This window comes from Rosa chinensis, chromosome 5 (genome assembly GCF_002994745.2).
Source record: "Rosa chinensis cultivar Old Blush chromosome 5, RchiOBHm-V2, whole genome shotgun sequence".
Lineage (NCBI taxonomy): Eukaryota > Viridiplantae > Streptophyta > Magnoliopsida > Rosales > Rosaceae > Rosa > Rosa chinensis.
This window is the reverse complement of record NC_037092.1, coordinates 71286264-71298972: the sequence shown is the minus strand read 5'-3', so window position 1 is coordinate 71298972 and position 12709 is coordinate 71286264. Positions and strand designations below refer to the sequence as shown.

At 37.5% G+C, this 12709-nt stretch overlaps 1 protein-coding gene and 1 long non-coding RNA gene across 4 annotated transcripts; both read right to left on the bottom strand.

Annotated features, from left to right (window-relative positions):
* Positions 1–4581: 4581 nt before the first annotated feature.
* On the bottom strand, positions 4582–10017 carry LOC112164564 (telomere repeat-binding protein 5). 3 transcript variants are annotated; one of them, XM_024300793.2, is made up of 10 exons: positions 9724–10017; positions 8356–8579; positions 7438–8272; positions 7096–7305; positions 6930–6992; positions 6758–6837; positions 6351–6592; positions 5875–6174; positions 5718–5781; positions 4582–5229 (listed from the first exon to the last, which is right to left on the bottom strand). In XM_024300793.2, the coding sequence occupies exons 2-10, from the start codon at positions 8434–8436 to the stop codon at positions 5062–5064; spliced, it is 2043 nt and encodes a 680-aa protein (XP_024156561.1). In that variant the 5' UTR covers positions 8437–8579; positions 9724–10017; the 3' UTR covers positions 4582–5061. The 3 variants fall into 3 exon arrangements, with proteins under 3 accessions (XP_024156561.1, XP_024156560.1, XP_024156562.1); XM_024300792.2 differs by having other exon boundaries at positions 8356–8554; XM_024300794.2 differs by having other exon boundaries at positions 7150–7305; positions 8356–8554.
* A 1707-nt stretch (positions 10018–11724) lies between these two features.
* Positions 11725–12138, bottom strand: LOC121053118. Its single transcript, XR_005810825.1, has 2 exons — positions 11904–12138; positions 11725–11814 (listed from the first exon to the last, which is right to left on the bottom strand). It is a non-coding gene; the product is annotated as an uncharacterized LOC121053118 (long non-coding RNA).
* Positions 12139–12709: the final 571 nt, after the last annotated feature.

Here is a 12709-nt window from a genome sequence, read left to right as displayed (position 1 = left end):
TGGTATAGCCATGTCAGTCGGTTTTCTTACTATACAATGAGATCCATGAGAGGAAGAGATTATACATCTTTGGTACTATTGAAGGCACAAAATGCAAGAAGACAATATATGTGCTCTTCTGGAGCCATCAATTAGATACTAAGCTCTTAGATTATTGTTATAATATTAGCCTCAAAAGCATAAGTCTTAGTAATGTTTTTGGACCTCTAGAGGTCATGGGTAAAATTGCATTGCCTGAACGTCACTCAAAACATAAGTTTGAAGATAACACAAATTAAATTTGTAAGAATTGAACAGTGGATCTCATAAGATATACACGAAGCTTCTGGTCCGTGTTATTTGTGTAAAATTTGATGTTCAATTATTGTATTGTTGTTTGATGTAGGTATTAACATCAAATGCATTTTGAACTTCTGGCCAAAATAACACACTCGATAATCAAGGTTCAAGATTTAGGACTGCTAGTCTGTATAATAAAAAATAATAATTACTTTAATGAAAGGAAAGAAATTAATAGAATACGGGTAAATAAATAAAATAATCATGGAAACTTTTGGTTTCATTAACAAAAAGAATACACAGAACTTCTGTTCTGGTTCTTGATAATCTTTTGTTTCTCTTCTAATTGCACAAGAACATAGCATTGTCTTCTAGACAGATTTCCTTTATAAAAAAAATGTAAAGCCAAGAGGCTTCTGGCATTGACCAAGTGTGCAACCTCAAACTATGTCTTCTAGAGGTGGTTTGAAACTCCAAATTCACAAATAGTCATAAGGAGGAAGGAACCTCAACATCAAAAAATAATCGGAGGAACTTCAGGCCCTCTTATAATTGGGGATTAAAAAATATTTGAGTTTATAGACTTGATGATATAGCTTTGAGGATCTTCTGCCCCTTGTAATTGCATAAGTTCTGAAGAGCTACATGTCACAATTTTTCAATTTACATTTCATGACCCTTGAGGAACTTCAGGTCCCCATATGACTAGGGATTAGAACATGTGGGTTCGATCATTGTTTAACTCTGAGGAACTTCTGGCCCTCATTAATTGTATAAGCTCTGAGAAAAATTATGTCACAGTTTTGTTTGTGTAACTCGGGAAACTTCAGGCCCTTATGTAATCGGATCAAGAAACATGAGGTTTCGATCTAATGTGATTACATTTAATATTTACTACCATAAACGTGAATTTGTTACACCATTATCTCAAATTTGATGAGGAAGAAAATGAATCGAATCCGAATAAAACATACATGGGTTTGTATAAGTTATGAATTAACAAATTCATAAAAAGAACCCTTATTCCACGATTGGTAATCCCGTTCTAACAAAGGTAAGTTTTGATTGCCATAAGAAAAAAAATATGAAAACAAGGTGATCATCCACAGATAAGCTGCATATATTCATAGTAATCAATATATACAATATCATAAATCAAATAGCCCACAAAACTATAAAGGCAAACAAGTTATATGCATACGACAGTATCAAATAGGGACATGGATATAGCTTTTGTTGACAAAAAGTGTAATATATGCCTACACCAATATTGTTCTGTCCTTGAATAGGCAATAAGGTCAAGATGTGTAAATCTACTGAAAGTTCCAGAAATTATTATCAAACATAGGGGGTGTTATGAACACAAACAAAACGAATATATGGAACAAAGATACATAATCAGATCTATATTACAAAAGCCAATATGAAAATGGTATATATAGCAGTTATACTACCCAGTAAAAATACTGAAAAATGATAAAAATCAATTGAGATGCTCTTGCATCAATTGTGTATGACAAAAAAATAGAAAAATACCGTATTATGGAAAGTAAGCTACACTCTACATGGTGCATTCTCTCAGTGAATTGGCCTCCAATATTCCCAGTTCATGGTATAATAGGAATCAAGATCTTCTGGTCTTGATCTTAAAACAATTTAGAGCAGGACTTGGTGAATCACCAGTTCATCGTGATTTCACTACACCCACAACTAAACTGTTTGTGTGCCAAAATTGGCTATCATATCGTCAATTTGCGATGATGTATATATAAATATATATGGATCATCATGAGAAGTCAACAAATGCATTAGCATGTAAAACATGAACCGGATATAATCAAATAGATTACGAATAAGAACGGAAGCCCATCCTAGCACAGTTGAATAGCTAGCAATTGTATGTGAAATAATGCCTTACTATGATCATTTTTTTCAAACCTGCTGATTATATACTCATTGATAATATATAAAGGCCCTTTTTATTTGCTGGCTAAAGCCAATCGAAACAAATGATTTTATAGCAAGTCAGTAGCTAGCCGTCCCTTAATCAAGATATGTTATGAAACATGGTAATATATCCAAATGTGAAACAATTTGTTTGCATAATTACATAACCTGCGAAATTATGAAATCAACTGCTATAATTATGAAAATTAAACTCATAGATCATGAATCATGGTCAACAGTAACAAATATTGCACCAAGACGTCTTAGATCATCATCGAGTTTTTTAAGAAAAAAGAAGAAGAGCAAAACGTGCTGATAACGTGTTATAAACTAAGGAGAAGATAGAGAGAGAATAGTTGGGATGAAGTAGAAGTGTTCTTATTCAGTCTCATTAGCCTCCTTTATATCGAAACTGTATGATTGAATCATTATATTGGGATCACTTCTACCAACGATCTGGATCACGACCGTATTGCGTTCTAGGTCGTGCGATCCGGATCGCGGTACGGAAGCAAAACCAGCGAACCCGGTAATGCTTGTTGCTTAATGCCATGCATTGAGTGCCCCCTTCAGCCATGGTCCTCAAACTCACACAGACTGTCTTGCTTCCTGCATCCAACACCTAGAAACTGAATGGCGATACCTTAATGTGCATAAGACTTTTCAAGTTTTCATTGGTTCTTTCTAGGTTTTGGGCAGATCATTTTATCATGCATGGCATTCTCCATCCGAGAATTCTCGGGTCTAAATTTATTCACAAGATGGGCTAAGCTTCTAAATTTGGGCTAAATCAACCAAGCCTGTCAATCTGTCATGAATGGCGCAACTCATCCTAAAATCCATATACATATAAAGCCCTTAGTGAAGCCCGTCTTCTCTCAAACTTTTCGAAAACTATTTAGATTCCTCTAGAGAAAAATCATGAAGAGACAAAAAATATATATATATATATATATATATATATATATATATATATAATGGTCATCACCTTCATCGCATTCTTAACAGGAATTTTGTGTAATTAGCGATTTAGCGCGCAAGCATGGAAGTGGCAAACCCACCTCCGATTGGACTCATCTCCACATATCTCCCTCATTTATGTCAAAACTTCAGAGATCATGGCCGGCCAGCCACAGTTCAGAAATTAATGAGGCTAAAATTGAAACCCAAATAACAAAAGATGATAAAGATACTGCATACTAGTTAAATTTTTAGGATTTTTTTAGAGTCCCAAAATGAAAATGCATGTAGTAACCATTTATAGAACTATTAGGCTGGTCCTGTAACTACACACTAGCTATAATATCTATCTTCTTGCATTAACAACTGAAAATAGTGAAGTAAAAAAAGACAACCCATGTTCTTTTTATTGATACCCACTAGTCATCTTGTCTATTTATTCATCCATGTTCCTGTGCGTACAATTAAGTCACTTGTACAAGAAAGTGATAGCTAATATGGTATGGTATGGTATATTGGTATGGTAGGAACGTAACAGTGACATTCATGGAGGGACCAATGGCATATTATAGTAATCAGCATATTCTTCTTATCTTCTTCTTCTCCTTACTCTAACAGCACAATATCTTAAGTGGGGTGGTATTCTATCTTTAGCTTTTCTATAAGGAAATCCACACCACACACACTTATGTGTGTGAGACCGTGAGCCAATTCAGTTGGCTTAGGTGAAGAAAACTGCCAAAGATTTAACAACTTATGGTGGAAGAAACCTACGGAACACTTCCTCGGTTCCTCCAATTCTCTATTTTGATCCCCTACTCATCAAGGGTCACATCATTATCCACTAAATTGGCGGTGAGGGTAATTTAGCCTTAACAAATTAAACTTTTCAAGCGTTTTACTTTTCTATTTAAGATTGTCCGAAATAACTCAAAATAACAATAATCTCAAAATAACTGCAACAACAATAAAGTGAAAATTTATCTCAAAATAACCAGAACATTAATAATAAAGTGAACATAATAATCTGACGTAATATAAAAGAAGTTATAAATGGACGAACCTGGTCGTATAAGTTGGGTTGAAAGAATCCTCATGGTTACCAAAAGTTTATTCGAATTAAAAATTAAGGACTCTTAATCATTGTTCCTGCCTATTATATTCTAAAGCCTCCAATCTGAACCCTATATTCTAAGCACAACATATGCATCTAATCGATTCCAATCTGACTGCCCTCTATGAAAGACTATAATATAGCGATTTGGATCTGATCCAATAGTAACAGCTACAAGGTCATCTCGGTCCATTTCGCATCAAACCCACATGATCCAATGAATGCATAACATGGTACACAGCCGATGCTTCTTTATTCAAGAGAGATGGAGAGACTTTGAATTGGAGAAGGCCAAGTTGACCCTCAAAATATATATCCATTGCAAATTGAAACAATATTACAAGAAGTAACCGCATTGCATCAATGCCTAAGTAACTAAAGGAAAATTACAGACCAATGTACCAAAGCTCCACAAACAGTAGCAGCTTCGATTCCTACATCTTCTTCAACGGAAATGAGCAAAGAAAAAACATCAGGGAAACACCAACAACATCTTTGGGTTTCGAAAGAATTCTGTCAGCAATCTCTCCTCTTCTTATTCAGTCAACCATTTACAAAACCCCAGCCTCTCCATTCAGGGAAAGTACCGAAGGAAAAAGAAAGAAAGAGCCACCCACAGATATTACATACCTTTTCTTCAACTTATACTCCTTTTTGTCATTACTTTTTTTACATCATTAACAAAGATACAAAGAAAAAATTAATTCGATAATTCTAGACATACCCTTCTAAACCCCACCAATTTCCCATTCTATTTTTGTTCAGACCAGAACACAGCTCTCGGGATGTTTGAGCTGTTGCTTCGCTTGCTGCTGGGACCAGTAAGCATGCGCGGTAAGGACCCGGTCCAAGAGTTCCTGGGGGACAGGCTCACCTCTCCTTTGTTGAGGAGATATTCTTGCCGTGTGCACTAGTGTTTTCCACTTATCCTGCAAACCCCAAAAGCACCGTCACAAACCAAACCAACCATAATCACATGCCTAACTTCAAGCAGTCTACAAGCAGAATAAAAGAAAAAAGAATAATAGCAAAAGGTAATAGATGAGGCAAAGATGGGCAAGATGGGTAATGTGAAATATGTTGAAAGGCAGATGGATTAAAAGAAGCGTGTAAGATAGAATATGAGAGATTCCTTGAGGCAGTTAGTTGTATTGCAACAGATAAAGTTAAGCAAACTAGCAAAAAGCTATAACAAGACTGTCTAAATCATTGCCTCTAATACAAGCAAACTAGAGCCAGAACAGATCAAACTAACTTCCCCCTCTAGTGGGCCCTACCCATTGAAAGGACTTTTAATAAAACGATCAGGAAAGAAATCAAACAATCACATGGAGCTTACATCCTCTGAATTTAAAATTTTAAAATGTTTACCCGCCTCTCAAGTTCTACTAGGAACCAGGAAAATAATAAGCCTCACCTTCAAATCCACATAAGTTCGATGCTTGGCATTTTCAAAAGCTCGCATCTTCACATCACGCCATCTGTAAAAGTCCAGGAGTTAAGTTCAAGGGGCTCTGCTTGTGAGTATAATAGAAACTTAAACCAGAGTTTATGTTCATGTTTCATTTAAATACCTTCCAGTACCGAGTTTCTCAACCGCCTGAACAAGTGCTTCCACTTCAGCAACAGAGAAGGGTCGACGAATTCGGCGCTGCCCAATATCGAACCGCTTTGATTTCCTGTTCCCAGGAACTACAGCTAGTGCCTCTGCACTCATTTCTGGCACAACAACCAGAGCTTTAGAATCTGTCGTGCTTTTGTCAGCGGACGTATCGGTTGGAGAGGGTGCTGAATCATGATCACTTTCGATGAAGCTTCCTAAAGCAGCCATATGAGGCTCGAGTGAGGCTTCACTACTAGGATCAGGTGCATACCTGATACAAAATCATCATCAGTCAAATGGTACAACTTTCTAGTCTTGGTCTAAAAGTGACCCTAGCAGAATATGCTTGGATAACAACTAGGACAGACTGATGTATATATACAACTCAACTCTTCCACAACTATGCCAGGAAATAAACAAAGACCCTCCCATGTATATTTGCATTACCTTGTTAAAGGCTGAAGTACGTCGCAAGGAAGCATACGGGGAGAATCTCCAGAACATAGCGGTGTGGGAGTGTGGGGAGGGTTAGGTTCCAAAGTAAATCCCAAAGAATCTATCTGGTCATCTTGAGAAATTCCTGTCTGTTGTAGAGTTTTAGTGTCATCTCTTAATTTCTTTCCCTGAAGAAGGACACCAACACACAATCCACCGCCAAGTACAGCTGTTACTGCATCCATAACAGTCTTCTGCAGAACAGATGTACAATCATATTAGGATGCAAACTACGACCAATTGTCTAATGGGTCAGACAGACTATTTGAGGTAAACTCCAACAAGTATCACTTGCCCTGACAAACATATGGTCTACTAGCCAAAGTATAGAGAAATGCAGAAGTGAAGTCCCAAACTACCTTCAATGAACCAACGGTTGCAGTCTCTGGAATTTCAATGAATAGTTCTGGCACCCTGAAGGACTTGATCCTGAGCTTCACTGAAAACAGAAAGAAACTTTATATAAGAACCTCTTGGAATGTTAGACGCCAAACAAGTTTATACGATGCACTTCATCGGAGATTCTCATACCATGAGAATTCCTAGATTGGAAAGCTGAATGTTGACCTGCTACTGAAGAAGATATCGCATTGGCTGCATAATATTTTCAAACTAATTAGTAAAAAAATTGAAGAGCATGCATCTCAACATTAAGGTAATCAAATTCAGATTGAAAAGCATGTAGTCTGAAAATGACCTCCTTGCATCTTTGAACATGAGGCAGGAGCATTTCCAGTGATTCCCTTCTCACCTGAGTCAAAGAAGCTCTCACTACTAATACCTCCATTGGATTTTAGAACTGTGCTACGGTCAAAAAGCCTCCTCTTCTTAAAAGGCATATTCATCTGAGATCTCTGGCGTTTGTAACCATTCTTCCTGCCATGGTAAATTGGTCGCATATCCCTATCTAAAAGATTCAAAACAAAAAAACAGAGCAAAAATACTGTTAGCAAGATCGCTAAATTCAACATCCTGGCTAAAGAAACTTGACAAAACTTCTGAAAAAACCACACATTGTAAATACAAGGCAGCCACTTACAAGAATTAGAATATGCCCCATCCTTCATCTTTGGAGCTGCTTTCCAATACCTTGAAGCCAATACTTTCCTTATTCTTCGGTCACCAATCCGCTGTGCGGTCCTTAGATACCTTGTGGTGGTACTAGGGTGAGTACACCCAGAGGAATTTTCGTCATCATCTCTACTAACTATTTTTACATCATCCCTGCTAGCAAGGATAGGTTTCTGAGGGATATGGTCTACACAAATAGGCACCTTGGTACTACTATCTGAACTGACAAGTGCGGGAGGTTCCCCTTCCCAGACCATAGGGTCCTCTAAACTGCACATATCAGCCCCAGTACCAATTAGCACCTCCCCCCTCTTATTAGTCTCATCTTTTACTATTACTTTAGCTTCACCATCTAATTTACATTCACCAGACTCCCTGTACACTGAGGATCCTGCCTGTACTTTGCTAGTAAAACTTCCTATTTCATTCTTACATTTTCCACCCACCAACATATCAGAAACAAACCTCTCCGAGCAATTAGAAGTTGTCATTACAGAATGGCTTTCATTCTGATGAACTGGAGACTCCTTTGAGCTGCAACTTTGATTATGACCCTGTGAGATATTGTCAGACACAAAGAATTTCCTGTCACAGCTACCTTGATCACAAGGTTCCACTTTCAATGGCTTGTCTCCATCCGGACAACTGTCATTAACGATTGAACACTTTTCTTTTCCAGTCGATGTATGACTGGAAGCAGGAGAACTCTCTCCCTCGAGCAATAACTTGCCAGCTACGGTGGCCAATAAGTCAAATGCACCCATTGAATTGTCTTCATCTCTCTTGCTAATTGTACTCCTTCTCTGAAAATCACAAAGAAAACTGAGCATACAGATTCAAACATATAAACTGCAAATAGCACAAGTTAGAGAATATATATAAATACCCTCGCTGATCTCGGAGCTCGAGGAGTGACCGGCACCTGAAAGCCATTGAATCCATAATCCAACCTCTTCTGCAACACCATTTCTCCAAAATCATACCACGATTAGCACATCAACCACAAAGAACCAGGACTGTACAAACTTCTTTCAACAAATATACACTTCACCAACTACCAGTTCTCAGAATCCAAAAGAAAAGTCCTGAAAATAGATGAACAAGCAATGACTATTGCAAAATCAACCTCAATTGTCGGATCATGGAAAACAAATTCAGACAATGCATCTTAAAATCACAACCCAGTTTGCACAGCACAGCAAGAATCAATCAATTCCCAAATTGTTTACCAAATGGCATACCCATCGAACCCAGGAAAGTATATTTGGATTCAAGTAATCATAGAGGTCCAAAATTGACCGACAGAAACTCCGAAAATGTTAGTTCAATTCAAAAAAAACAAGGATCATAAATTCATTTCTGTAACTCCCACGTCAGATCCACGTGATCCGTCTACAAGTTTACATAAACATAGCAACCCAGAATAGAAGAAGAAGAAAAAAAAAAAAAAAAAAACCGACCCAAGTCTCACAATTTCTATCTCTTTTTTAAACTTAAAAAAGAGAGACAAACACGAAACAGTAAATGTTAATTGAACCCCATCATAAACCTTCTTCATAGTTCAACCATGAATAGCAGAAATTGCCATTTTAGACGGAATAAAAGAGAAGCGGGAAAAATGGAAAAAAAAAAAAAAAAAGCCTTAAACCACAGCAAAACCCCAGGTTCAAACCCAAGATACAGATCTGAATAAGAATTGTGGCCATCGAAAACAGAAAATCAGAAACAATTGAGAAAGAAAATTTCATGTGATGCCATGATTAAAAGACCAAGAGGGAAAAATAGAGTCTAAAACCCTGAGCCGAGATCGACCCTGAAGAACACATAATTCAGATTGGGAATTTGCAAATGAGACAAAAAAAAATAAAGAGAAAATTCTCAGAGGAAAAAAAACTTTCTATTTCAAACGAGAATTGCCATAAAAGCAATGAATTACCGACCCAAAACTCAGATCGAAACATCAAACCCAATTTTGAATTTCGAGAACAGATCATCCGTGAAAATCAATGAACGGAATCAAATCAAGTCACCAACAAAGACCCATTTGATTCCTCACAATTCACAACCCGGAAAAAAAAAAAAAAAAAAAAAAAAAAACCCAGAATTCTCAAGGCTTTTGCTTAAATTTCACGCTGAAAAAACAGACAATTCTCTCCCCTTTCCCCCACACTTTCAACCGTAGCGTTCAGGAAAAAGGGCTCATCGAAATCGGAAAACCCCACCGGAGGTTTTTGCACAAATCATGAAAACTCACCTCAACGTTGTAATCTGCACACACGGAAATCCAAAGGGCTCGAGAAGTTTCAGGCAAATGTAAGATCGGAGAATTGTCAGCGAACTCAAACAACAAACAGATAAAAAAAAAATTTTAAAAAAATCTCTTTTCCCAATTACCACACCCACAATTTTCTCACGCCCATTTTCTTCCTACCCCATATTTTCCCGGAATTTTGTTCTGAAATTTTCTTTGTTTCAGACGCAACCCATCTCTCAGATTCTCTCTCAAAATCTCTGATCGCCAAAACCCTCTGAAAACCACCCATTCTCAGCTTAAACCCCCAGCTCTTATACCATTGACCCCCTCTCACCGAACCTACCGGTAATTACCCATTGGGTTTACCGGCTATAGTAGGTGTGTGGAAACCACCTAAAGGACCGGTTCTTCGAGTTTGGGTGACCCACTTTCCATGCGTCTTGAGATGATGACATGTGGAGGGCTCTGCCTTCATGTGGCTGATTCTGGTCCGCCTGATCGAGAAAAACGTTGGGTCATGGAGGAGTTTATTTTCCTTTTTTTTTTTTCTTTTTTTTTGGGTTCTGTACATTTTGAATTGGTGTTTTTACCATATGTGGGAATATTTCTGGTCTTCTCAAATCAAAGTTGAATTGAACGGATGGTGTTTGGTTACCAAGAAAAAAGAAATGAATAAACTGAAAAATAAGTTGTACTTACCAAACTAGGGCCTATTATAAAGTTGTGTACAACTAACTCGTACAATAACGGATTTGGAGGGGATTGGTGATTTTATTGATGCAAAATTTGCAATGGTGGAAAACTGGAAAAGTAAGGCAATTTGATCTTCCCATTAACTCTTGTAGATTTTGTCACACACATTTTTCTTGTATCAAATATCTTGCGTGCATAGAGTAATAAATTGTTAAATTTTTCAGAGAAATCAAATTTATAATGACATAAATCGTAATTTATGAGTGTTAATTTGTGAAAAGTTTCTCAACCCTCCAACTTTCCTCCTAAACCCTAACAGCATCTGTTGTATTGCATTACAAAATTATGACTCATATTATGTGTGAGACCTACAAAAGCAGTTGTGGTTAATCAAGCGAGCATAATGCGTAACAAACATAATTTACCTATAAATTTGTCTTTACTGTTAAACCGTTATTGTGAATAGATTGGACGTGTTCATGTTGTACATTTGTCGAGCGTGTTCATGTTGTCTTACTTATATATAATTTCATGAATTGAATACTGGTGTGGGATCCATACTACCAATTCTAGTCGTCGAAATAGAATAAAATCAATCTGTAACAGAAATGACGTAATGTACGAAGCGTTAAATCATGAGAAACGTCTCTCTTTCCTCCAACTTTTTCCTAAATACCACTAGCTAGCATTAGTTAAAATACTTTAAATGTCATATCTTACACTTGCAAATAATTTCAAAGCATTAGTTTATGTCGCGACATTTATCATTGCCGAATCATATATGTCTAACAAAATAAGATCAATAACGCATCGAATTGTGATTTGCAACGTGTCAGTTTGTTTATTCTAAACCCTAGTGGCATTCGTCATACCAATGCCTTCCCTGTGTTGCCTAGGAAGACCTATATCAACATTCACGGTTGTGGAACATAACAAATTCTTTCAAAGAAATAAAATCTCTTACCTAGCACATTCTAATTGATGATAAGTTCATTTAAGAAATGGTTTATCTTCATTCACCTTTCTCTTAAACCCTAATACATTTCATTGGACATGATAAATAAACAATCGTAAAATGGTTAATGTTGCAAAAAAGTTATGAAAGTCGACAGTTATCAATAATTAAAAGCAGAATAAATTTATTCAAAGTATGAATACACATTCATTAGCTGATTTGTTAGCTAGAAGAACTATGATGAACATACAATCCATTCACCTCAGTCCACAGAACACACAAACTAAGTTACTAGAGTAAATTTATTTTTTCAATAATAGACTATATGATTATAAATGCGTATAACTCCGAGGTGGTAATTATCCTTGTCTCCATGTTTACGTCTACAAGATTACATCCAGACGCATCCGTTCGTCTTTAAGAAAAAGAAGCCGAAACTGAAACTGCCATCACAAGAAGAGAGTTGGGCAAAGTGAGAAACTAACAGAAGCAGTTAAGTAGAAAAATAATACACTATTCACGTGGGCCACACCAGCCCCCAGAGAGAGAGGGATCTAGGAGTCGTCTCGGACACTGCCCCCTTATTTTATGCCTTCCTTGCTCTCTGTCCTTCCCTCCTCTTACTCGTCTTTCAGATCTGGACATGGATCCGATCGACGTGAAGGGGGTATTTTCGTCAATTCCGTCTAAACATTACGCCTTACCCTCTTCTTTTCTTTTTTTTTGTTTGTATTCGTTTCCAGCAGTTATCCCGATAAGCATGTTGCGTGCTTTTCAGCGTTAACCTGTGGCCGTCGTTTTAAAACCAATTTAAAAAAAAAAAAAAAAAATTTGGTTGGTTGCGAGTCCTACGTGGCGAGGAGGATGCCCCGATTGGTCGCTTTTTGGCGAGTGGGAGCACGATGGGGGGAATCTCCGTTAGAGATAACGGCGGAGTGGCTGGTGGAGAGCGAAAAGAGCAAACGGCGGTTAATTCGGGGGATAAGGCAAAGTGGGGACCGGTCATTTTTGTAAAATGAGAGAATTGAAAAATAGAGAAAAAACCGGTGGGAAGCGGGGAGTTAATCTGGGGGAGTGGTGATGACGATTAAAGTGGGGAGGAGGTGACGCGTGTCGAGCGAGAGGAGTGGGATGCCAAGTATGAAAGATGATGACGTCGTCGGACATGAACAATGTTTTCGCTTCCTCTTCTTCTATTTCTATGACTTCTATCTCTCTATCCATCCGGTTACGTTGTAACTTGTAAGAACGTGGGAACTTATCGTTACACGTGGCGCTGAGGGAGTGGCTGGACCCTACTCAAGGAGCTTCTGTTCCGTCGCACGCTGTTTAGGAAAG